This window comes from Dermacentor albipictus, chromosome 4, assembly GCF_038994185.2.
Source record: "Dermacentor albipictus isolate Rhodes 1998 colony chromosome 4, USDA_Dalb.pri_finalv2, whole genome shotgun sequence".
NCBI classification, from domain to species: Eukaryota; Metazoa; Arthropoda; class Arachnida; order Ixodida; family Ixodidae; genus Dermacentor; species Dermacentor albipictus.
Window position 1 is genome coordinate 77,531,075 of NC_091824.1, and position 26,080 is coordinate 77,557,154.

At 49.9% G+C, this 26,080-nt stretch overlaps 1 protein-coding gene across 4 annotated transcripts in view; it reads right to left on the minus strand.

Annotated features, from left to right (window-relative positions):
• LOC135916455 (mucin-3A-like) overlaps nucleotides 1-26,080 on the minus strand; it is a 251,605-nt gene that overhangs the window by 42,277 nt on the left and 183,248 nt on the right. For 2 of the 4 annotated variants that reach the window (XM_065449813.2, XM_065449814.2), the window contains exons 4-7: nucleotides 21,811-21,915; nucleotides 19,826-19,909; nucleotides 11,042-18,151; nucleotides 48-9,155 (exon numbers count right to left, since the gene is read on the minus strand). In XM_065449813.2, coding sequence (XP_065305885.1) covers nucleotides 48-9,155; nucleotides 11,042-18,151; nucleotides 19,826-19,909; nucleotides 21,811-21,915 — 16,407 coding nt within the window. The remainder of the gene's footprint in view (nucleotides 1-47; nucleotides 9,156-11,041; nucleotides 18,152-19,825; nucleotides 19,910-21,810; nucleotides 21,916-26,080) is intronic. The other 2 variants (XM_065449815.2, XM_065449816.2) reach the window with 2 other exon arrangements.

Genomic DNA, 26,080 nt, shown 5'->3' on the forward strand with positions numbered 1-26,080 from the left:
GACATCAGACTTCAAGAGAGAACAATTGTGTAGGTTCTCTGACTTACCTACAGTCTCGGTGACGACCCTTGAGTTCGTCTCGAGGACAGTCGTGTACAGAGTCTGGTCACCCAAGGTGTACGGGACTGTGAACGTAGTTGTGGTGAAGTACGTCAGCATTACAGTCTGGGAGGGTTCAATCAAGTCGTGATCATCCACGCCATAAGTCGGCGATGCAGTCAGCGTCACTGGAGTCGACGCAGTGATGACGACTTCCTTGTAGCTTGTCTGCAATCCGAATATGACCGGAACCGACGTCGTCGTTGTAAAGGTTTCGTAGATGACGGAAGGAGTTGCTCGAATCAAGTCTGTCGGCTTGAGCCTTTTACTGACTTTCACATTGAATGGATTCTTTGTAGGCCTGGCCACACCCGCGGCATTCGTTCGGGTCACAACGTAAAACCGAGGCTTTGTGGTAATTTCAAATCGAGAAGGTCTCACAAATCTCGTGTTTAAGGAATTTGTTCTCGCCAGTTTATCCCCTGGAATGGGTCTTCGAAGCGTCACTTTAAGCCTCTTTTTGCCCCTGTGTACTTCTTGGTCTTCCGGAGTCGTCAAGGGGAATATGGCTGACGACAAAAGAGGCTCATCTCCAGTCAGCTCAGTACTTGGGTTGGGGGATGTAATGAAGAACGAGCTGAAGGGCTCGTACGCGCGAGTTGACGACAATTCTGGCGGGGCGCTATAAGCGGCCGAGTCCTCCAGGTGCTTCACAACAGGCTTAATGCGAACCCGTACGCCAGGAGCAGCCTGAAACACGCCAGACTTAAGACTGCCTGCCGACTTCACGCGTGAAGTGACGATTCTAACCTTGGCCCTTGGTGCGTTTGTCGATTCGTCCACGGGAAACAGGATTACTGGTGTCGCATGAATATTGCTCGTCGGCTGAATGTCACCACTAGCTATGGCATAAGACGGCTGCAGAGCGTCAGCGAGAAGTGAAGATCTTTCTTGGTTGGAGATGAAATCGATTTTGTTGTCCACAGCCTCTGTTGCAAAGCTCGGGTAATACGATGCAGTCGGAGCAACGTTCTCGGGAATTTGTCCGATATCAGCATCAACAATTTTGTCAAATTTAATGACTGTGCGCATCCCCAAATTCACTTCAGTTGTCGTTCCATCTACGTTTCGCGAGCCGAGGTGGACGGTTGTCACATCAAGACCAAGCGGCAAGAGGCCATTCCTGATTTTTGTCTGTGCTATGGGCGGCCGGAACGGACTGTTATCATATGCGACACTTGATGAAATCTCAGATCGGACCGAATTCTTTGTTTCAGCGCCATCAAAAAGCGTATAGTAATACGTGTAAAGAGTGTAAAACGTCCTTGGTGCAGTGAAGAGGTCCGTTAATTGCACAGTACTTGTGTCTTCTCCTCCTGGCGCATTATGCTGGGGGGACTGCGGCTCTTGTATGCGCTCGAGAACCGGTGATTCTGTCTTGAATGTAGTCTCTGTCTGTGCTATTGGTGTTGGGTGTATCTCCTTGTAAATATCACTGTTGAATATTTGAAGTCGAGATTCCAAATTGACAATTGTTGTGGCCGCTCCTTTCGTTCTTGATCCTAGATGAACAGTTGAAACCCCATCAGGCGCTGTCGTGAAGCCACCGTGGTTCTGAATGACGTTCACTATATTAGAATCCAAGGTCTCAGTCGCCACCGAAGATAAGACAGCCTCTCTGCTGTTGTAAACGGTGTCTGTTCCGTGGAGGAAGGTTGTCAAATACGTGAACGTAGTGTAATATGTAAGCGGCACCGTAGCTCCGATCTCTAGCGACACTCTTGGGCTGACAATATTTTGCCCTGGTGATAACACCTGGCTTGAAAGAGGTGGAGGCGCAGCAACACTTAGGGGCACTAGCTCATTCGCATTGTTTCCGTTGTTTATTGGTCCCCGCGCCTGCAGGCTGTTGATTGATGGTCTCCTGTTCAAGACGACCTTTCTCCTTTGACCGCTTTTACCTTCCCCAGGTTTTTTCACACGAATTATTCGCCTGAATTGATGGGAGGCAGGCGTTGTGTCTTCCACTAGGTCGGCAGAATTCTCCCGATTCTGTTCGACGGGCGCCGCCGAATGAGGATCAAATGTAGGTTCCGTCGAGACTGGAGGTAAAGAAGGCGGTGGTTCAGGAAATCTGGATACCGGAGACAGGTACTGGTCCGACGCGGGAGCGAAGTACTGTTGGGACACGGGGGCAAATACCTCTTTAGATACAGGGGCAAAATACTCTTGCGACACAGGGGCAAAATACTCTTGCGAAGCGGGCCCGAAATACTCGAGGGACTGTTGTGACGATCCCAGAACTCTGTTGAAATCTATCGAGTCGGCCGAAACAAAAACGTGCGTCGGCTCAATATTAAAAGAGCTTAGCTGAACCGCGGGTGTGGACACAACAGGCCGCGTTTTCCGCACGAGCGACGTCTTCCTCTCTCCGTGGTGATTCGAATTAGTCGGCCGAATTCTTCTAAACACTGTTCGGCGGGAGTTTCGAGTCGGCGACACAGGTTCCGGCTGTGGTGGCGGTGGAGGAGGAGGAACAGGGACCTCTAGGGGCACATTGTTGAAGTCATGTGCAGGGGGTGGACCTGGAGGTTGCTCGGCCACTGGAACGAAGTTCTGCACAGGCTGGAGCTGCGTAAAGCGATCGTGTTGCTCCGGCGCGCGGGGCGAATACGGCTCTGCTTGGGCGAACTGCTGTGGCACGGGGGGCGAGTACTGATAGGGAACGTTGGGACTGAACCCTGGGAATGACTGCTGGTTCACGCCTGTCTCGAAGTGATCGTAAGGGACGCCATGCCCTAAGCCAGCCTGCTGCGTTACCTCAGCAGGAACTCTAAGCACATCTTGCGGTTGCTGCCGCTGCTGCTGTTGAACGACCGGTACTACGTTTTGGTGCGGACCAAAGTGGTTAAATCCGCCATCGTCTTGGTTGAATGGGGTGTCCACCTGTGGCCGGTAGTCCTCATATCTGGTCGGTGCACCTGCCGGGGAGAACGTCCGAGTTACCGTAACGCGGCGGACCTTCTTTGAACCGTCACCAAGAGATCCTTCACCATGAGGGGCAGGTCTAAGAACTTTGATCCTTCTCACTCTGCCTTGGGGGAGTGCAGAGGTTTCCAGTCCCGAAAGAGCAACCGCATCCGCCGTGATTTCATGATTAGGTGGAGACGCCAAAGGGTCAGTAAGAGTAGCCACAACCTCCGGTGCCGAGAAGGAGTATCCACCACCCACAAAGGAAGACGACAAAAAATTGTCCAGAGAAGGAGAAGGGAGAATGTGATGAGAGGAAAGAGCAGGCAAAGGGGTTTCGAGAAGATTACCTGGACTGTAGGCTTGATGGTCGTCACCGAAATGAAAAGCGGAGCTTGGCTCTTGAGGCGGGTTCAGGTCCACAGGATCTTGAACAATATGAGGCGGTCTTCTACGAATGAAGCCTCCATGAGGGCCCCTGAATTCATTTGGTGAAGAGTCGTCCAGGATTGCTCTGTTCCTGTGCACAGGTCTTCGAAACACTCGCCCACGACGCACACCGGTACGCGCGACGCCTTCAGCGGGCACATCTTGAACGGCGCCGGCGTTGTCGAAGCCAGGCTGGTGAGCCCCGCTGTTGTCTACAAGAGCTTCCGGCGTGGAGAGGTGCAGCGGCTGCACTCGCGTTGCACGAACACGACTTCTTCCACGAATACGCGTGAAATCTGCGGCTGGTCTCACACCTTCGTCTTCGGTTTCTTCGAACTGCTGCAACTTTCGAGAGACGAACTTTCTGCCGATGCCATACTTGTCTTCAGGGCTGACATCAGGCGCAGCAGTTGGCTTCTTTTCAGCTTTCCACTTCTTAGCAGAGCCACCTTTGGTCGGCTTTGGCAGCACCGGGATGTCGGTAGCGAGTTGCTCGTAAACCTCGGTGATCGGACCCATGGAGATGGTCGTCACTTCGTCAGCGTCCGAAATGCTTTCAGAAGCTGCGCTGTGTGGGCTTCGAGACTGTGCCAAAGACCAGGATGATGCACGGCCTAGCGAGGGCTCGATCCCGGAGCTGAAAAGCGCTACCTCTTCAGAACGGTCGCCTCCGGGTACTTCATCCTGTCTGGACCCGTCGACGGCAACTCCTATGAACGCTGTGGAAGCCAAAGTGGCAAATTCAGAAGCCTTGTCGGGAACGCTTCTCGCTACTTTAGTGTGAAAGAAATGCTGAGGCTGCTGATAAAATGGAACAGTGACAGTAGTAACTACGGGAATGACGTCCCCCTGGTCCCCAGTGACATATAGAGTGAGCATTGTTGTTAGCTGAGGTACCGCAAAATAAGGCTGCGGTATGAAAGGGGCCGCTGTTTGAATATGGGGAACAGGGACGGACGCAGTCTTCGTCACTGTTGACTCAGAAAATTTGGTTGTAGTAACGGTGCTAAGAACCGTCCTTCCACGAAGAACAATGGGCAACACTGTCGAGGTCACAATTGTTTCCGTTGTTACATACGAAGAGGTCAGTAGGCTAAAATCTTGGTTAGGGATCTGCGGGTAAAAGGGGACTGGAAAGCCAGGAGGGTTCGTGGCTGGTGTGGTTGGAATGACCTCTGGGGTTATGGTACTGTACAGGGTTGTGAGTTGGGTTAAGACAGTCGTCTCGGTTATTGTGTCAGTACGGGTGCTGAACCCTATCTTTATTGGAAGGAGCCTAAACTGCTGCAAGTCGCTGGTGGTAATGAGCACTTCTGTGAATGTCGTGTAAGGGCCATTCGCGTCGCTCCTGGAATTCAGGATCGTCTTTGTCCGTCCTGACTCGTCGACTGCCGTCGAGTACAGTGTAGCCTGAATGACGCTGGATGCTAGAGCTGTAGTCGTCAAAGTCGCGTATGAGGTCTTGAAGCCATGGTATATAGGGAGAGTTTTTACGGTCGTTATCACAGAAGTGACTGTTATGGGGGGCTTTGTCGATGGGCGGCCAGTCGAAGTCAGCGACGTTCTACGGGCCCTAGGGTTGTAAGAAGATCGTCTCCTGTTTCCGCGAAGTCTAGCGAAGGGCAAATTTGGTGACTCTTCTTCGTCCTTTACAGTGTTGAATGAGGATTTTAAGTTTGGTGCCCTAGCTCTGTTTTGGTTACGACGGCCTTTAGCTATCGGGTTTTGTCGCCCACGGTTTCTCGCGTTTGAGTGCGTGTCTTCATTAGAATCCTCTTCGTCAGTGTGCTGTTGTGGTCTTACTAACGGCCTTACTCCTAAATTACCCCTCCCTCGTACATTTGGCGAGCCTCTTGACGGCGGTTTAAGACGACCGCGGCCACGGGGATTCCGCTCAGCTTTGTAGTCATCATCCTCTTCGTAATCAGAGTATTCTTCCTCGGATTTTGCCCTGTTCGGACTTATTCCATAAGTATTCTCTACTGCAGAGGGCCTCGTCCTTGTGAAAGGTGCCCTGGCAGGCGGAGATTTGGCTCCCAACGGTCTCGCTGAACCTCTCCGCCGTCCCAAGTGCAACTGCGGCGTGGCTGCAGAGCTGTGCACGGCCTCTTCGGCTTCTATCTCTTCTTCCTCTGGCTTTTCTTCCTTTAAGGGACGTCGCCTGTTCGTTCTCTGTCTTCCATGCGGTCTCCTTATTTGAAGAGTGAAGGATGGCTTGTTGACTACCCTTGATGGCGGAGCAAAAGGAACGCGTTCTCTTCTGAAAGGTCTGATGTTTACGCCTGAAGGAGGCGAAGCCTGCTTGCTGTCTTCATTTCTGCTTGCCTGTGACTTTGACCGAGCAGACACTTGTTCGTAGTCATCATCATGATAAAGGTCGTATTCTTCGTCTTCTGCTTGGTGCTTGAGTTGGTGCGCTGTCTGTGGTTGGCGAGGACCTCTGGTGTATCCCGCTCGCGTTGGCCGATGCCGCTTAGACGAGCGTGGTTCGGGTGTCTGAAGCTGTTTCTCTTCATATTCGTTGTAATCTTCGTCTTCCTCGTCAAGGAACTCATTTCTTCCGTAATCTTCTGGCTCCTCCTCTTCATCCCTGAAGTCACCCGGCGCGCGGTGATTAGGCCTCTTAATCCCATTAGGACGCCTTCTGGTAGGGAATATTGGCCTTATTCGGGACGTCACTGTCTCTTGGACTTCAGTCGACTGTTTCTCCAGAATTTCGTTCGTGTGGCTTGATTCTGTCGACACACTTGTTTCTACAAACGTATGAATTTCTATTGACTTGCTGTCGGGTATCTGCGCGATCGCGGGTGTCGACTCAGCAACTGTTGACTTGGTTTCTTCGGTACTTATTGAAGAATAAAGAACTACTTCATCTATAGTTGGGACGATAGTCTTATCGTCAAGAGATGAGTCAATGCGTATCGCCGTAGTGAGACCAATTTCCTCAAGTATATTGTCGGTTGTCGTGTCTAGTTCCACAATGTTTACGCTATTCTTCGACGATGACGAAATCGGCAAGTGTAGTGTGCTTATCGCTTCGACGCTAGCTGATGGGCTCAACGTAATGGTGTAGTCCTCCGAGGAATCGGTAGTACGGTGCACGTTGGGTGACTGAAGCGTAATTATAGAAGGTTCTTGTGCGATAATTGTTGTAGCTTCCCAATTTGGACTGGACACTGGTGATGACGATAATAAACTCCATCTAGAGTGTTCACTAAGCGTAAGCGTCAATGTGCTTGAAGGGATGAGGGCAGATAACGAGCTATAGAAGCTGGAGAGGAGGTTCACAGATTCAGACTTGCTTGTTGTTGATTGGGCATATTTTGTTGTTGTAGTCCTTGCTAGGTGGGCGTAAAAACCATTGATGAACGTACCATAAATATCTGTTGTATACTCCGTCACGTAACCATCATGTACATCAGACCTCACCGAGCGGGATACAAGTCCAGTTTTTAGTGCTTCTGTTGTTGAAGATGGTGCTATAGTACGCGGTATTATGCTTGACGTACTTCGTGCAACGTGTGCATAAAATCCGTTAATGTACGTCCCGTACACATTTGTCGTGTGGAGAGTAGTGGCTCCGTTCCTGATTTCTGTGCTGACTTCACTTGATATTAGCGTTTCCGTGTTTGCTATCACTGCTGGTGCCTGGGTCGCCTTGACTAAGGCAGGCTGCAAGACACTGGATGTCTTCCGTGCAATGTGAGCGTAGAAACCGTTGATGTAGGTGCCATGTATCTCTGTCGTGTGAAGAGTCGTCCTTCCGTTTTGTACCTCTGTGCTCACAATTGATGAAACCAATCCCGTTTTCTGGCTTTCTGTCTTCTCTGATTCCTTGCTAGTCTGTGTAGGCGTTATAATTCGACGTGTCGATCTTCCATATTGAGCGTAGGCGTCTCCGATATAAGTGCCATACACTTCAGACACGTGTAGTGTGGTTGATCCGCCGTGAATTTCACTGCTGAAAACACTGGACGAAAGCAGTCCCGTCTTCTGCAGGAATGGCTGCGATGCTGCTTTCGTGCTGGTGGGCTTTATTGTCTCGGTGCGCGTCGAAGTCTTCGCGATCTGTGCGTACAAGCCGCCCACGCTAGTGCCGTGTATTTCCGTAGTGTAATACGTAACGACACCTCCGTGCGTAACGCTTTGGACCGTGGACGAAATTATGCCTGTCAGCTTGGCTGCAGTGGTCGGCGTGGCGGCGTCAGAGGCTCTAGTGCTGGGTGCAGCTCCCGTTAGCACACGAGACGTCGTGCGTGCCACTTGCGCGTACAGGTCACCGACAAACGTGCCATATATATTTGTCACCACTTCCGTTGAAGTCCCTCCGTTGACAACTGTGTTCGTTCGTGCCGACAGAAGCCCCGTCGTGTAGCTCTTGGTCTTCGTCTGCTGGGACGGAACACTTGTGCGTGTAGGTATCTGGGTGCTAGTTGCCTGTACAAAGGTGTTTTTGGTCGGTTTGAGCACCTCCGACGCTGTAGACGCTACGTGGGCATAAAATCCGTTTACGAACGTGCCGTAGACGTGTGTCTTCCAAACAGTCGTCGTCGCGTCGTGGATTTCTGTGTTGACTAGCGAGGAGATGAGGCCCGTTTTGTACTCTTGGTTCTTCGTAATACTAGACGCTGACTTAGAAGCTTGAGGTTTGATCACAGTAGACGTCGTCTGAGCGACATGGGCATACATGCCCCGAATGTACGTTCCATAAATATTAGTCGTGTAGGCAGTGGTGGTGCTGTCGTGGATGACCGTGTTAGCTATAGAAGATATCAGACCCGTCGGGCGCGTCTGTGCAGGGGAGCCAGGAGACGTAGACCGCTCTTGCCTCGGCGGAAGGTGCGAGGCGCTCTGCTGATTCTGGTCGGAGAAGACTCGCACGGCCGTGGAGACTACTTGAGCGTAGGCGCCGTTAATGAAAGTACCGTACACTTCCGTAGCGTAGACTGTCGTCGCTCCGTTTCGCACTGCCCTTGCTTCGGCTGACTGAATGAGACCCACGGGATGATCCTTGGCTTTATCGGAAGGGCTTCCTTCGTTTCCTGCGGAACGTGCCACGAGACCAGGCTTGTGTCTGTTAGCCGACGCTGCCTCCTCGTCTGTGACAACAAACTGGTCCGGCAAAGAAAACTCGTTGTCTTTGCTGCTGAGAGAAAGCAGTTTCCTCGCCTGCGGCCTCCGGTTCTGGCTCAGCTCAACAGAATCTTCGCCAGCCACAGTATTGGTTTCCGCTTTGTTTGCATCTCGGATTCGCTTGCGCGCGGGCACTTCGGTCGTCGTTCTCGTGGGCAGGACGACGTCAGTGAAGACGTTAGTTATGACTTCAAGTCGTGTCGAGACACTCGGCTTGCCGTCGCTCAGGACAGTGGTGAAGTGCGAGAAGGTTGTGTAGAACGTCAGCGGTGAAGGCGTTGCTAGAAAAGACGGCTCCAGTCGGGCAGTCCTGCGCAGCCCCTCGTAATCTTTCTCATTGCGCCTGGCCTCACGGTAGTAGACGGATGGCTTCAGATAGACAGCTGGTTCTGAGAGAGCTTGTTCAGGACGTGTTTGCGGATGCTGGTAAAGTTGTGTGTCGGACAGGAAGACAGAAGAGGCCGATGACTTTGGCAGAAACCGCTGCGGCGGGAGCCTCGAGCCCTTTTGTGAGTTTGCGTTATGGCGCAAGTGCGCGAAAGTAGTCGTTGTGCCGTCCCTTAAGGGGCTTCTTGGGAACCTACCTGAAAAATCATGACAACCCCGCGTCAAACCAGCTTCGAAGCGCGCACTTACGACTTCTTTATATAGTCAAACTCTGGCGTTTCCTCCCCGAGAAGCAGAGAAAAAAAAAGAACAAGGAAAAAGAAGGCCGGGGAAGCGGAAGCGTGTAGCGGCACAAGCAACATGCGTACACGAACGCACTTCTATTAATGGGTAAAAATGATTTTCCAAGGTAATCGTCAGCATGAGTAGTTAGTCAAGGTTTCTACATGTTTGGTATTTGTTACGCAATCTCCTGGAGTAGTGGCGTTAAGCTACGCAATAAACAAGGTGTCATGAGGTTCGACGTAAGCTACTCCTCACAGTAAGCATGATAATCAGTTAACAAGGGCAACACAGTTATATGAATCAGGTAAGAGCTATTAACATCTTTGTGTATCTACCAGATTTAAGTTAGAACACTTTACACTACTAAAATACGGTATTAAAGCGGCAGTGCGAATTCAAGCAGGGCGCAAGCGTATTTACATGCCGCAAGCATGCCAGCAGCTGGAATACGCAGCGCACAGAAGCCGTTCACTTTCAGTTAGAGCAAGCCAATTAGCAACGGTCACTGGCAAAGCGGCTCGGGCCAGGTGGGGTCTGCCAGCCGTGCGTGGTCTGCAAGCGCGCTACAAGCGGAACAGCCGAGGCACGAGCTATTTGGAAGAGGCCTCCCTGAGAGCAGTGTTTCTTCTACCGCATATGATTGCGTATCAAATTCTTACGTCTGTCATGCCATTTCACTTTAGTTTGAAGGAGCTTAGTTGTGTGCACGCTGGCTCTGGTTCAAAGCTGACGCCCGTCAGAGGGAGAGCGGGCAAAAAAAGGAGAGAACAGCGCGAGGGAGGAGGGGTGGAGGGCAAGGGGTCGGGGAATTGTTTTTGTTGGTAGGGTCGCAGCGTTAGCGACCTGTGGTCGGCTCTTTACACTGACATCTTGGGGTCTTCGCAGTCTATCTTGACAACGACGAACGAGGGGACGTCCTTCATAGCGTAGCGTCAGCGAGACGTTGCGTAGAGAGTTCCCGCGCAAGCGTCCATCCGTCGAGTTCTCTGACCCGCTCCAAAGAACTTTCCCGCAGACAGCTGCTCGTCGAGAGGCTCGCTCAAACACGTTGCTGGTTGCCGTTAGAAGGGTCCACTGTTCGAGAGGGAAGTCCGAGCTTCTTTCCGCCGGAATGAGCAGGAAGGAAATGGGCAAGTAGGGAAGGGGCACTCAACGCTCACTCCGTTTGTTCTATGCAAGTATGGTGCGATCGTGTTTCTCTCTCGCTCATCTGTCTCTCTCCCTTTTGTTTTCTTTGTGCTGTATTTTTGTCTGCTAACCTCGTCATTGTTACGGGGTCATTGGTTGTGCGACAGTGTCCCATTGTTCTTCGTTGGAGGCATACACAGCCTTCAGATTACTCTCCTATTACGGCTAAAGGACGTGACGGCGACTATGGTCGCCCAAGAGGAAGTGAATACGTCTGCCGTGCTTGCCCGCTAGAGACACTAATCCAAATCTCAGCATGCACAACATTAGGCGCTTAGGGTTGAAAACGCACACATGGGTTACAAGCGTAAACAGTCAAAGACACTAAGAACCAAGAAAAAATATTACAGACAGTAACACTTTGAACCGGTTAGCATTAGTAAAACACACTAAAGCGTCAAAGAGAGGCCTCCCCAAAAAGGTAACCAAACGGGCGATCACGACACGCCGCACCGCTAGGTACGATGAACACGTCACAAAACGCCATAAGTACGAGGTGCTGCGTGCGATTAGCAAGCTAAAAGAGGAAGCGGCTGAGCGGAGTTTTACAAAGGGGGGTTTAGTGTTTTAGTAGATTAAGTGAAAGGGAGCGTAAAATAACTGTGTTTACCATGACTCAGCATCTTTCTGCCGGGCCGAGCTTGGGGAGCATTTACGTCATCAGAGAGCCCTCTTTGGGCTCGGTGTCGGGGCACTTGGGACAGCGTATCTCCGCGTCCACCAACCAGTTCGTACTCGGCTTGCGCCAACCCTCTGTCAGTTATGGCGAACGGCACTCTGGTTGCCAGAGAGGATCGTCGACGTCTGGAAGGCTCTATCTTCTGGAAGACCGGGAGCTGTTCTTGGACGCGATCTTGCACGTGATCTAGCCTGGACTGAATATGGCCTTGCTGGAGATCTTGCTTGCTTGGCTCGGGCGCGACCAATGCCCTCGTGGGCAGCACAATGCCGGACACAATGTCGGTGTACGTCTCGTACCGAGTCTGGACGACTGGCCGTCCGCCTTCGAGGATTGTTGTGAAGTGGGTATAAGTGGTGTAGTAAGTCGTAGGCGTTGGCTGTATCTGCGGTCCCGGTGCCAGAGTGTGCGTTATCGCTGCAGTCTGCTGATGTGGACCACCGTCATGCGAGCGGCCCTCTACGTATCCCGCTGGGCAGGTGCGGCACAGAGCACCTAACACGGTGTTCGTCACCGTCTCCTTTCGTGTGTTTACTATGGCACTGCCGTCAACATAGCGTGTCGTGAAATAAGTGTACGTAGTATGGTACGTTCTGTATGGCCCCGTCTCCGCTGGCCTTACCCGCGCCCCTACTGCCGGCGTCGCGTATTCGGTGAGGGTAACGGTTGCAACATTTGTGACCGTCTCGTACCGGGTGTCGACGACCGGCCGACCATCCAAATAGTGCGTCGTATAGAAAGTGTAGGTTGTGTAAGCTGTGTGGTGAGGCGCATAGCCAGGCACTGTCGAGTAAAGAGGCCTGTACACTTGCGTAGGTCGAATTCGTGCTTGCTCTGTCACTGTAACAGTCACGTAGTCAGTTACTGTCTCGTAGCGCGTCTCGACAGTTGGTCGGCCATGAATTAGCCTTGTAGTGAAGTAGGTGTAGGTTGTGTACACCGTATCTCTAACCGGGGTGGGCCGTATGATCACAGGTCGATAGGCGCCCGTAGGTTGAATGGCACGGCCAGCCACTCCGTCATCTCTTGTCCGCGTAACATAGTTCGTTAACGTCTCATATCTTGTGGACACCGTTGGTTTTCCGTGAATCACACTGGTTGTAAAATACGTGTAGGTGGTGTAAAATGTATCAACTGCTGTCGCTGGCTGGTGAGGTACGACAGGTTGAACCACTGTTGGCCTTGTTCGTTGGTGAATCGGCTCTTCAGTGACCGTAACCGTGACGTAGTTCGTTACCGTATCATAGCGTGTTGATGTCACCGGTCGACCTGCGACAAGCACAGTTGAGTAGTAGGTATGAGTTGTGTATTGCGGTTGCTGTCTGCAATGGATACAGCCTGGAACGGCGATGACTTGTGAAGGCCTGTGCTCGTAGACTGTTTGCCCCGGCGTCACAGTAACGTAGTTTGTAAGCGTTACGTAGCGCGTCGATGTCACTGGCCGTCCTTGAAAGAACTCCGTGATGTAGTCTGTATGAGTGACATACGCAGTCTTTATGTCAGATCTGCACCGAATGCACCCCGTGACTCCTTGGTAAGAAGGATAGGCGCGCACTGGCTCGGTACGATGGATCTGGTCGTGGAATATTGTTCTGGTAGGTGCGATGCGCTGAGTAGGATAGTGAACTGAAGAAATGACTTGTAGATTGCTGGCAACCGATGTACGTCCATCTGGCTTTAGGTATGTAGTGAAGTAGGTAAACGTTGTGTAGTACGTGACTGGAGTAGCGTATATTTGGTCTCCTCTTGCCTCCGCGACAGCGAGGTCATCCGGATCGGCATTCCTCTTGTTCCTAACTACAATCAGAGGTGCCCCCAAAGCACTGGTGATGTGTGCACCAGTCGGCGGTGGAAGCCTTGTCCGACTTCTAAAGGTTGGCGTTCTGAGCCTAAACTTTAGTGGTGATTTCTGGAATCTTGAGGAAGCCTTCTGAAAGCTTGAATCAAGTTTTGGTGTAAACGATGGACTTGGCGCAGGAGTGGCGCTTTGCTGAGCAGCTAAATCGGCGACAATAGATTCAGTGTCAGACCTAGCCTCACTGGAACTGCTCTCTGCTGCTTTGGAGCTTGATATGTGCGTCGATTCGGTTGACTCAACTGACGACTGCAAATCACTGTGGTCAACCTCAAGGCCTGCTGGCAGCGTGGGAGCCGTAGCAGCGGTGGGGCCCACGACGTTAGAAACAACTTCCGTCCTGCTTGATAGTACTGAGCTGCCATCAGTGTAAAGCGTCGTGTAGTAGGTATAAGTAGTGTAGTGGGTAACCGGCACATTACGAAGAAGCTCTCGCAGGTCGATGCCCTCAGGAAGCGAGCTAAGCAGAGGAGGCGTCTCTTCCGTCATCGATGCCTCTGTGGGCTGGGCCTCGGGAGAAACACTTGTAGGTGACACGCCTGTGATAATGTCATGTGGTGTCATAGTCACGTAGTTCGTCACGATTTCCTCCCTGCTGGATACAGTCGGGCTTTCGTCAGTTTCAAACGTAGTGAAGTATGTATAAGTAGTATAGTATGTGCGAACGATGGTACTGCTTTCAAGATTGCGCTTCGTCTCTTCGAGGTGAGGAGTCCCTGTCGGTTTCGAAATCATGTTCGTTACCGTCTCTTCTCGGCTTGATATCACCGGTGTACCATCTTCGTAAAATGTCGTATAGTACGTGTAAGTTGTAAACATAGTGTGCATTCCTGCCGTCGGAGTAGCTTCAATGATGCTTTCTGCAGCTTCTTCAGATGTTGGTGTGGACGAGTGGGTAAGAGTTTTTGTAATGGCCGACGTTTTTGATATAAAGGAAACTCGAGGAGTTCCATCTCGGTACACCGTAACTGGGGACAGTATGGTTGTGTAGGTCGTTATAATCGATGGCACTGGCGTAGACTGGTCGGCAGCTGTTTTCGGGTATTTCGTAACTACGTTCGTCTTGACACTCTCGCGGCTTTTTACAGACTTGGTTCCTCCTCTATTAACTGTGGTGAAATACGTGTACGTGGTGTAGTAAGTGGATACAACAGGTGCTGTGATGAGTTCAGTAGTACTTGGTTGAGAAATTGTCTTGACCTTGGACACAACTTGCGTGCGATTTCTGATAGTTGTGCTACCTCCACGTACGAACGTCGTGTAGTACGTGTAGGTCGTATAGACCGTGGACAAAAGATCCGTCTTCGTTGGTTCTATCAAATCACTTGGCTGTGTCGTCATCGTTGCATCACTCCCTCGAACTGTGTTCGATACAATCTCTTCCCGGCTAGTAACGGTTGATGTTCCATCCTTGAGAAGTGTCGTGAAATAGGTATATGTGGTATAGTATGTTGTCACTGGAACCATCGACGTTGGTGAAATCTTCTTTAAGCTATCATGCACTGGGTCTTCCGAACCACTTGAGGAGCCGTAAAGTATATTTGAAACTGTTTCCAAGCTGCTTGTCACGCTGGAAGTACCGTCCTTGAAGAGCGTTGTAAGGTAAGTGTAAGTTGTGAAGTAGGTCGTGGGGGCCGCTTCTAAAGGCGGTGTCGCTTTTGAGGAAGTAGTATCATCCGTTTCGGAGCTTTCACTAGGATTTTGTGCATGTGGGTCTTCTTGCCCAGTACCAGAAGCAGCATCGTAGCCCGGGGACGTTTCGAGATAAACTTGAGTGGCTGTAGGCGAAATTTTTTCGCTATCCACATTTTCTTCAGAAGGAGCCAGCAGGTCCGACATAGTTTTCTCGCTGACAGATACAAGTGTTGAGCCGTCCAATGTATAGGTGCTTTGGTACGTATAAGTTGTCATCACTGTCGCTGGTTGTGAAGGGTCCAGTGGGAGCATTGATTTCTCTGGCGCGATAGTGTCAAAGCCATGTTTCCTAGCCTCTTCATACTCCTCGCTATTCTCGAACACTTGAGACGTTGTGACTTCTCTGCTTGACACAATACTATCGCTGGGACCTGGCAGTGTCGTGTAGTAAGTGAATGTAGAATAGTGTGTGATGGGGTATGATGTCACTGTCGCTGCTTCCTGCTGCGGTGGTACCACGGTGTCTATAATTCTTCCTTGTAGCGTTGACTGCGTCTGATCGTTTCCAAGTTGAGAAGGCAGATCCTGACCGGGCAGTACAAAACCATCAGTCAGGAGTCGAACTTCATCAGTGTGCACAAGATCATCTTCGAACTCGCTTGCGGGGTCAGCTCCTGGCAAAATAAATCCCATGGTGATAATTTTTGGCTTGTCTTCTTCCGGGCTCGCAGACGCCGTCGGCGGCTGGTCATAGTCATACTCCTTCGTGCTCTCTTGTGTGCTAGGGAGGATGAACCCGTCTGTCAAGACTGCAACGTCTGATGTTGACGAGGGTGAAGTGTAAGATGGCTCGATCGACGGAACTAGTGTCGAAACGTGCAGGTCATCTGATAGTTCTACGACTGATGGTTGCTCTTGTCCAGACAATGCTGTTTCGTAGCTGTCTTCAACAACACGTGACTGGTTTATGAGAGGAACAGCGAAATTAGAAGTGATACTGTATACGTCCAAAGAATCATGAGCTCCTTCACCACTTTCAGCTTGAGGCGTCTCTTCTGTAGCGGGAGCAGGGGCCTCAGTGCCTTCCTCAAGTTCTTGTTCGGTCACAGCCCGATCGGATACTCCTTCGATCTGGATGTCACTAGGGAGTACAAGACCAGGAGCTGGAGGTGGAGCTTTTGGGGTTGTAACTTCTTCCATCATTTCTGTCTTTGACTGTGTATAAAATATGCTCGATGTGCTTTGAATGACGTGCGCGTACCTTCCACCGATTACTGTGCCAATAATTAGGGTTGTCCACTCAGTAGTCATGTCACCGTTGATATCTGTGCCTGTTATAGAGCTCACTAAACCAGTCTTGTATGTTTTCTTTCTCTTAGGTGTGGGTGTCGAAAGGGCAGGGCGCGTCGGTGTTACCGGATACTTTTCCGTCTTCGACCCTTCAATCATAGATACCATAACTGTCTCTGAAGGCTGGACAGAACTGCTGCGTTCCTGTGTCCTGCTTATTGGTGAATCCACGTCTTGGTCTTTTGAAGCCGGAAATAAGTATGAGGACAAGAAGTTGGGTGTCACTAGGCCCTCAGGGCTGAAGCTTGAAGAACGAACAAGGTTTTCATATACGTGACTGTCGTAAAGGTAATCTTCCGTGTATTCAGAACTGCCGATGTTTGGTTCAGCGGCGAGGGAATGAACGTGTCCCTCCAATTCAGCGTCGTCATATTTTGGCAGACGAGATTTGACTAGCATTGGGATCGTTGATGTGTACATTGTACTCAGCATTTCTACGCCACCCTTAAATGTAGACGTTAACATAGATAATTTCGACACGAACTCTCTTGTTTCGGTACCATATGTAGAGTCCTTTCGCTTTGCTGATGACGAAGTTGTCTGCGGTTTTCGTGTGGGAATGTTGAATGGGTTGTAGATGTCTTCTTCGTGTGGCCGTCTAGTATTTCCAAAGTCGAATGAAGTTCCCGTTGCCGCCGGTTGAAACACAACTTCCGTGCCAGATATAGTCGTCGTGAAGTCTACAAAGCCAAATAAGGTCACTCTGTTCTTTTTTGTAGATTTATTCTGCTCGTTGTCTTGGTCGCTAAAAGCATCCGTTGCGAATATGTCACCTGCATCGTCGGTGTATTCGTCCTGATTGGAACCGACGGTTCTTGTCGGCCTGATATCCTTCACCGGCGTAGGTGTCAGTAGTTCAGGCCTAAAAGCCTCGATGTTAAAGTTGTTAACCGGGTGTCTCATTCTAACCATAACGACGGGATCTTCTTCTTCTTCTCGTACCGGCGGAGTGTCGTAGTCGTGATCGACTTCTTCCAGAAACTCGTCAGCTGTTCTGGACGTGTCCGAAACAGGAGACGTTGTATAGAGCCCCAGGTGTTGAGGAAGGAAGAATTTGTCCGTTATTATAGTTGCTCCGTCCATGGGGGCGATTCTCCTGCCTGTAGCCGTTGGCTCGAACTTCTTTCCATGCCTGTAGAGTGTTGGAGTGGCCTTTTTGTGAGTCGTTGAACTGGTCTTTTCTCGTCGACTCTGAGCCGGCATCGAGCTCAACGTGACGTGCATTGTGCTAGCTGTCGACATGCGAGATCGTGTCATGCCTTCTATTGTGATAGGCTCAGAACCTTCGATGAGCATTCCGGTCATGGATTCACCGCCATGTGCACTGCCTGATCCGAAAATGAGGTAGTCCGAACGGGGCGCCTCTGTTGGTGAAATGGAAGACACAGTCTGAGAGGGCAGCAGTATGCCTATCTTGTGAGAAATGTCCAGGACCACGCCTTTCTGGTTGCCTGACCGAATGTCGAATTGTTCTGATCTCGTGGCCTCTTGCGGAAGCGAGGGCGTAGCGTCGACCGGCAGCTGTCTGTTGCCAAAAAAGAACATGTACGTCTTTGCATCGTGACCCTCTGTGTTGACGTAGGTACCCGTAAAAACCTTGTACGTCACATGATCAGATCCTGTTCCCTGTACGAGAAGACCTTCCGTACCCGTGACGGTTATAACTGGCACCTCACTATCTTTTTCTTCGCTAAGCTCCGATATTTGGCCGCTTTTGATGTTGAGGCCCACTACAGTGGTCGATTTCGTGCCTGGAAGTGCGCTTAGCAAGGACGCTTGTGTAGTCCTGGTTGGCTGAACCTCCGTCGTAACAGCCGAGGACAGCTCGTTGACGGCCGTCTGAAAGACCTTTCCGGAACTCAGTGATCCGAAGCTCTGCACGCCATGCGTAGTATGCGGCCGCTGTCTTCTGCCTTCTTGTTGAGCGGAGTCTTCAACTTCGTTGAGGGACGGCGCAAGCTCGAGTACCGTGGAATGGGTGGACAAGATCTGACTGTACGTGCCCTCGACGTACTCTCGTCGTATTTCGGTCGTGTGCAGTGTTGTTTGTTCAGCGTTGACTTCGGTGCGGGTGAGAGTGGCCAGGGCGCCCGTGGGCTCGATCAGAGCCACGCTCACTTCCGCAGCTTCTGCCTGGTGGTCCAGTCCCACGGTGTATGTCATTAGGCCCGAATGCCGCGCCCTTCTCCTCCGTTCAGAGTCTGGCCAGACAAACAGCACAGCACTAGTCAGTGCCTGTGACCTTTGTTGCCGCTACAGTCTAGCACACAAGTTGCACGTTGATAACAATTAGATTTTTTTTTCACAATCACTCATTAACGTGCGACTAGACAGAATATCAGTGACTTATCATCGTCGAAAAATAGTCTTGTCTGCACTGACAATCCTGCTAAAGAACTACTTGGCGGCAAAAAAGATCACATTGGAAAACCTCAAGCGCTGTGCGGTTATAAAGATTGCCTGCTGCCGTGTCGACATGCCGTCACTAGCAAAACCATTCTTCATAGCCAGAAAACAAGCGGGACAAGTGCTGTTGTAGGCTTTAACATAGGACATGAGTCCCACGAGGCATAACAACGGCATATTATACGCAAGATGAAGTTGCTACGCATTCGCGTCTCGGTGAGGGACGCAATGTCGCATCTGACCTATTTGACTAAATGCGGTTTGCAAGCTCCCCAAACCGCCCACACTATTATTGGCGGTAAATGTAGCTTTCTTTCACAAAATAACTGAGTTCTTGATAACCTTATCACTGTGGAAATCAAACAGCGCTGCTAGAAGTGTCCATAATCGTTGCAGCTGTGTGTTCAACGTCGATTGCGCTGTAAAGGCGCTTTATATTCATTGTCACTCATATTTCCGGGAATTCGCTAACGCAAGAAGGTAAGCGTTTTAGAAGATAGCTCTTTTGATGCAGTGTCGTTGCAACTGCAGTGCTCAGTATGCAAGAACCAATGAATTTACTCTTTTTTGTTTTATAACCGTCAACGGTAATCCACATAAACGCTAAAGAGACGAACGGAACGCCCAGTGTGTATGGCACACACATCTCGCATTCAGGACTAATGATAGGGCTGCTTCGACACCATACATCTACTTCGATGCTTCTCGCCTAAAGGCATATACGGATCGTCTTTGCCGAAGTTGTTGAAGGCGGGTGAAACGAGGCAGTCACTGGGTTAATTTCAGGAACGCACACACTGTGTTATGATGGTTAATTCGGGAACAATGGTTCAGTGGCCACGCATGTGAATAGGGGCAAAACGGCGTACAGGGTACACATGCCGGATGTGTTTGTTTGGGGCAATGGGCGGGCATTGTCGTTATTTCACGCCAATCTCGGCTGGTTCTTCCCACTACCACGCACACCACAGCAACCCTCAAGCATTTACCGCCGGTGCCGAGCCAATAGTAGAGGAGAAACGCTAAACGACAAATTCGTGCTCTTGTGTTGACAAAGCCACAGCCAAAATCACTTTTATGCGCTGTCTTGTGAATTACTAGTGCGTACTTCCGTTCTGTACACACACCATTGTCAAAATCACCGTGCACGGCTCCACAGTGCATCAACAGCAAACCAAGTCCTTTATCTGCTTAAATATCGCATCGTGAGCAGTTATCAACTAACTTGCACTAAGAACGTAGTTAAACCAGAACCTATTTTGCAGATTATTGCCTTACTGTTTAGAGTGCGAATGTTTTGTCGTTCACCTTTCTCCTCTGCTACTTCTCAAATAGCCTGACAATGGCTCCCTTTCTCAACCTTCTAAGCTTTGCTTGCAACCCCCTTTTCTATTTCTGCAACACTAAGGTGCCTACAAATTGGAGATGGCAATAAAGAGCAGCATGTACTGAAGAAATTAAGCACGTACCTGAACGCCGACGTCGCTCGACAGCCATGAGGTCCTGCAAGGAGCTGTCGCTGGGGCACTTGTACGCCTTGCCTTTCTCTTTGTCTGCCAACCAAAACGGCGAAGCGTCCATCGGTCACTTACGCATTCATCTCACATATCATCTCGCATACAGGTAGCGCCTACATGCACGTCATAATTAGTTACGCTCAACGAACCGAAACCAGGCACACAGCAGGTGGTAAGCGTCTTCGGATAGCGTCATCATCATTATCATAATATTTTATGTCTACTGCAGGAGGAAGGCCTAGCTCTCCCTGCGATCTCCAATTACCCCTGTCCTGCGCCAGCTTGCGCCAACTTGCGCCTGCGAATTTCCTGATTTCATCAACCCATCTAGTTTTCTGCCGTCCTCGACGGCTCTTCACTTCTCCTTGGCATTAATTCTGTAACTCTAATGGTCCACCGGTGATCTGTCCAGTGCACTGCATGGCCTGTCCAGCTCTATTTTTTTTGTTATAATGTCGATTAGAATATTGGCTATCCCCGTTTGCTCTATGATTCACACCGCTCTATTCCTGTCGCTTAAGGTTACGCCTAACATACTTCGTGCCATCGCTCTTTGCGTGGTGTATTACCGTCTTCTCGAGCTTCTTAGTCTACCTATCGCGTACTCAGCCATATATGGGAATGCTTTGTTACGCACAACCAGCTGCGAGCCAGTTAAGCTAAACTTCGTCTCATTGCTGAAACTAGAAATGCGTATTCGTGAAATTCATAACGTGGGTGTTATATCTGTGCAACTAACCTTTAATTTTCAGTAGATTTTTAAGCTTAAACAAACTACGCTTTGCGACTAGGATCGCATGCAAACATGCACGTTTCACTGATTAAAGCACACTGCATGATGTTCTTGCTAGGGCATTTCAAAGAATTCGATTCTGATAAGCAATCAAGGTGCGCCCTCTGGCTTTAATAATCACGCACCTTCTTTCGCATATTTTGGGACATCTACAGTGGCACAGTGCGAACTCTTCATCTTTACAAACGACAATCAGGGGGCGTATCTCGTAACGACTCTTTCATATTCCATTCTTAATGCTTTTCGCCATAGACTTACAGACGCAGCTGAGCCTCTCCGTTATCGCCAGGATCGGCCACTGGCGGAACGTATGATAAAGAATGAAAACAATCCGAGGCGAAGAATCCTTATAATCTAGGGGTTCTGAATACAGGACATGTACTCTGTATTCATTACAGCAAGTTAATTTTTCTAATTGTCCTATTTTTTTATGAGCAAGCAATGCAACTAATGGAAAAGAGGTTGTCTGCTACGTAGCGTTCATTGACCCCTCTCCCGTGAAACGCATGTACAGGCACTCTCACTGCTGCATCGAGCACACGAACGTTTAAGCCGAACGAAGTCATCCACCGAGCGTCGCGCCATTCGCGAACAGTAGCATGTGCCTTCTTGCACATCTATGTGGCCGAGCATACACGTGAATACACGGTCTCCATGCCAGCTGCGGCCGCAAGACGTCGTTGGCGTACACCAAGCTGGCTGGCTGAGGGCGCTCTACACAGCTGCGAGCGGGTCTGTACGACTCTTGACCTCTCGCTAATGAGGTATCGCCTCGAGGACAGATTTAGCCTAAAGTGGAACTGAAAAACCGCGGTCAGTAATTTCAGCCTCGGTAGCAAATGTAGATTCTGGTAGTAGCAATACTAATGCAGGCTTTTCATGATATGAGGAAATATTCATACTCCACCTTTGAATAAACACGGCCTTCGGCGATGACCGTGTTTACTGAAAGGCAGAGTTTAGAAAGAACCTGCATTCAACTGAATAATCACATTCAGAGTAACTATGACATTGTAAGCTATAGCTTGTTTCCAGATGCTCTTTTTGGTTCTGTTCTCAGTTTCTGCAGTATCGCCGATGTCATCCTCTCTTCTGAACTTATTGCGCGGACAAGCCGTAGAGACAAGTCGTAGCCCGCGCTCACCTTCATCGGAGCCGTCCAGGCAGTCCCTGACGCCATCACCGACTCGCTCGACGCTGATGCAGCGAGGGAAGCCGCAGCGACATCGGTGCTCGTTCTTTTGGCAAACTGCGGCAGAAGACATGAGAGCGATAATTTAGCCCCTAGCCATTGACAAAGATCCAATGACGTCCTAACAACAACCAGAGTGTTTCCAACACAAATTGTTCTAGTCGATTACAACGCAAGAACAAAATGGCAAATACAACGCCGTCCAATTCGTGCAAACGGCACCCGCCAATTACTTCTGCTCAATCCCGTGGCGTCCCGCCAGAGAACTCCTAAAACCGAGGTCCTTCGAAAAATATTTTTGGGCACGCGGAGACAGTGCGGAATGGTTCAGTGTGGTTTTGCGGGCGGAGTTTGTACTGAACTCTCATCTTGTCACCTGGTACAGAGGGGGACGTGGCGCTGCTATAGTTCGGCTGTCATGGGAGTATTGGGAGTAATAGGTAGTACATGAATTTGTCTAACGTGTCCTTCGCTGCGTATGAACACATCGCTGTCTCGGTGTCTTTACGACCGTAACCCCTCCTGGACCCCGGAAGTGTGGATGTTACGGGGGGAGAATCTCCGGCGCATCCCAAATTTTAACTTTTCTTGCTGGACGCCGGTGAGGTATGGTCTGCCGGTCAATGGTGATGCTTCATAATGCTTATGTTGATGGCCTCCTGCGCTATAGACTTCCTATCCTGCAGCGACTGTCAACAAGTAATAAGAAAAGCTTGGAAGCGGCGTGTAACAATAGGCTGCGTGTTTGTCTGTGCCTTCCGAAGGGGTGTTCTTGTATAGGGACAGTAACCGAGGCCCACTGTTTAAGTCTTGACCTGCTACGAATTCAGGAAACCACCTTGATACACATAAGGCACGTGGTCCAAAACAAGAACCATTTCTTGAGTAATATGAAAATGCAAAACGATTCCGGATTCGGGCAAGCTGTTGGCGAAATTCGACTCACTATCCCCAAACAGGCACCACAGATCATGCCACTACAGTTCCCTTCGTGGATAATGTGTCCCCTATACAATCGAAAGCACATCCGAGGAATAGAGTCCAAGAAGAGCATGCCTCAAGCCCCTATTTTACCGACAGCACTGGCCTACATGAGCGAGAAGTACTCCACTACGAGGCACATATTTACTGACGGCTGCTCTACGTAACGGAGTTCTTCCTGTGGTATTTTCGTTCCTTCCACAGACAAGACATTTTCATGGCGTTTAGAGACAGTAACGTAATCAACATTGTCTGAGCTGTAGGCGACGAAACAGGCGCGTTTCCAATTTATTTAGGAATACTGTAGCCCTCACTTGAGGGCCATTACAGGAGAGGAAAAAAATAAAAATTTAAATTTCAACATTGACAATACAACGTTATACATCATTGTCAAACACAAATTACAGGCAGGATGAACAAATATACACAGAATAACAGTAAGCATGATGAAGTCTCAATTATCCCGTTGCCTCTAATACAATTCTAATAGACTACAAAATTCGTTAACATTTTGTGCTGTTACAGTGCAGTCTGGAAGGCCATTCCATATATTAATAGACGAAGGAAAGAACGAGTATTCAAAACCATCAAGGCGTGTTTTATAAGGCTGTACACTAGCACTGTGGTTTAAACGCGCACTGTGGCTTTTTTTTTTTTTAATGTCGCGCAACTTTAAGACAGTTTCAACTAAGACGAGTCAGGCTAAATCTAAGGACGAAATGTAAGCAAATCCAGGTACTTCACATGCTTTCCATTTCTTCCTATCTTCCATTTCTATCTGACCAGTCGATTTGGCGAGAAACAACCAGTCAGTCTTTCAAGATCGCGTAGAAGACACATGCAAGACACATATTGCACGCAGATTAGAAGACATAATTGCGGACGCTATGCAAGATTGTACACGCTGCTTCACACATCCATCAAAGCGTACAGAGAATGACATTGAATTGGAAAGGCTTCGTGCACTACGTCGCCGAGCTGAAAGGAGGTACAGGCGCACGAAGTCAATTCTTGACCTCAGGGAAGCTCGGCGCATGCAAAAGAAGATCAGACGCCGTATGGATAAGCTAGCGAATCAAAGATGGAAGTGTTTTTGCGACTCACTAGACCCCCGCAAGCCATTGTCCTGTGTATGGCGTACCCTACGGGGTCTTTGCTCAAGTCCCCAGCAACGACACCCATTCAACGCCCTTGCTCTCTATCAAAACCGCTGTGAGATAGACGTCGCAGAGGAATTTTGTGCGAACGTCGCCGGCGGCGCAGTTTTAGTCCCTGACATGGCTCTAGGCAACATCCCCGGCCCACGAGATGCAAGTATGGACGCTCCATTCTCTATGGAAGAGCTAGAAGCTGCTATGGCGCTCTGTAAGTGTTCGTCTTCACCGGGGCCCGATGGCATAACATATACTGCTTTGCGCCACCTAGGCAGAGAAGCACGAAGAGAACTCCTCAGCATTTTTAATAGTTCATGGCAAGATGGTGTCGTCCCACAGGAATGGAAACGCAGCCGCCTGGTACCGCTTCTAAAAGCAGGAAAGTCACCGCTCGAACTGGCATCCTATCGGCCTATAGCTCTTGCCAGCTGCGTCGGGAAGCTCATGGAACGTATGATCCTCATGCGTCTCGAATGGTACCTTGAACACCACAAGATTTACCCTGACTCTATGGCGGGATTTCGACGGGGTCGTTCATCGATTGACAATGTCATCGATCTAGTAACATCTGTGGAACAACAAAAATATCGGAAGCGATTATCAGTAGCACTCTTTCTTGACGTGAAAGGCGCTTACGACAACGTTTTCCATCAAACCATTCTAGACGCACTTTTGACAATTGACCTAGGAGGACGAGTATATCGTTGGGTCAGTAACTACTTGACACAAAGGTCCTTGTTCGTACGAACGGAAGATGGTCCGACTACCGACCACTACACATGCCGAGGCGTTCCCCAAGGTGGTGTTCTAAGCCCTATTCTTTTCAACCTCGCGCTTCTTGGGCTGGCCAAATCCCTACCAGAAACAGTGAGTGTTTCAATCTACGCCGACGACATCTGCATCTGGACATCAGCGGTCACTCGCCTGCAGGTTCGCGCACGGCTACAGAAAGCAGCAACGCAGGCATCTGACTACCTTCACGCACAAGGCCTTGCCATCTCAACAGAAAAATGTGCGATAGTCGCTTTTACGCGAAAAGCGATGAGTCCTTATCCGGTATGCATCAATGGTCAGCCTATCTCCTACAAGAGAAATCACCGGTTTTTGGGCGTCATTGTAGACCGAGACCTCACTTGGAGCCCTCATGTTGCCCACTTAAAGAAGAAGCTCACATCTATTGTTCACGTTTTCAAGTTTATCGCCGGCAAAACATGGGGATCGTCAGTGGGCTCCATGCTACAGTTATATAGAGCACTGTTCATCGGATTCCTACGCTACAGTTCTCCCGTGCTTGCTAAAACATGCAAGTCAAATCTTCGAGAACTTCAGAGCGTGCAGGCGCAGGCACTACGTGTTTGCCTAGGCCTTCCGCGCAGCGCCTCAACAGCTGGAACCATTGTAATGGCTCAAGACCATCCCATCACGACTTATATTAGTACCGAAACGCTTAGAGCCCATGTTCGTCATGTTTCACGGATGCAGTCAAGCTCTCTTGCGTGCCTGCCGGAACGACGACCGCAGGCGTCCTTCTCCAACAAGGTCAACATCCATCGTGCCTCCTTACCATCGGGTTTCACACCCTCTTCACGTTCAACCTCAGCTTTGTGGTGTTTAAAACAACCTCAAGTGCGTCTTACGGTTCCAGGAATAAGAAAGAAGACCGACCTGCCTACCTTGGCTTTGAAGCAAGCAGCTCTGGATTGTTTGCACACTTTCTACTTTGATCGAATACACATATATACGGATGGCTCTTCCACTCAGACCAGCTCCACCAGCGCAGTGGTTATACCATCACGATCACTAAGCATCCAATACAAGATTTCTCATTTGACAAACTCGACTGGTTCGGAGCTTGTTGCCCTCCGAGGTGCCGTTGATTATATTAATAACCAACCGGCTAATCGGTGGGCTATATTCTGTGATTCCAAGGCAGCCTTACAATGTCTTCTGGCATCTCTTCGTCGCGGGTCATGTGAACAACTCGTGTCGGAGATACGAGAAATGCACCATCTCATGATCGCGAAAGGACACGACGTCGTGTTTCAGTGGCTGCCTGGTCATTGCGGTATCTCCGGCAACGACCTCGC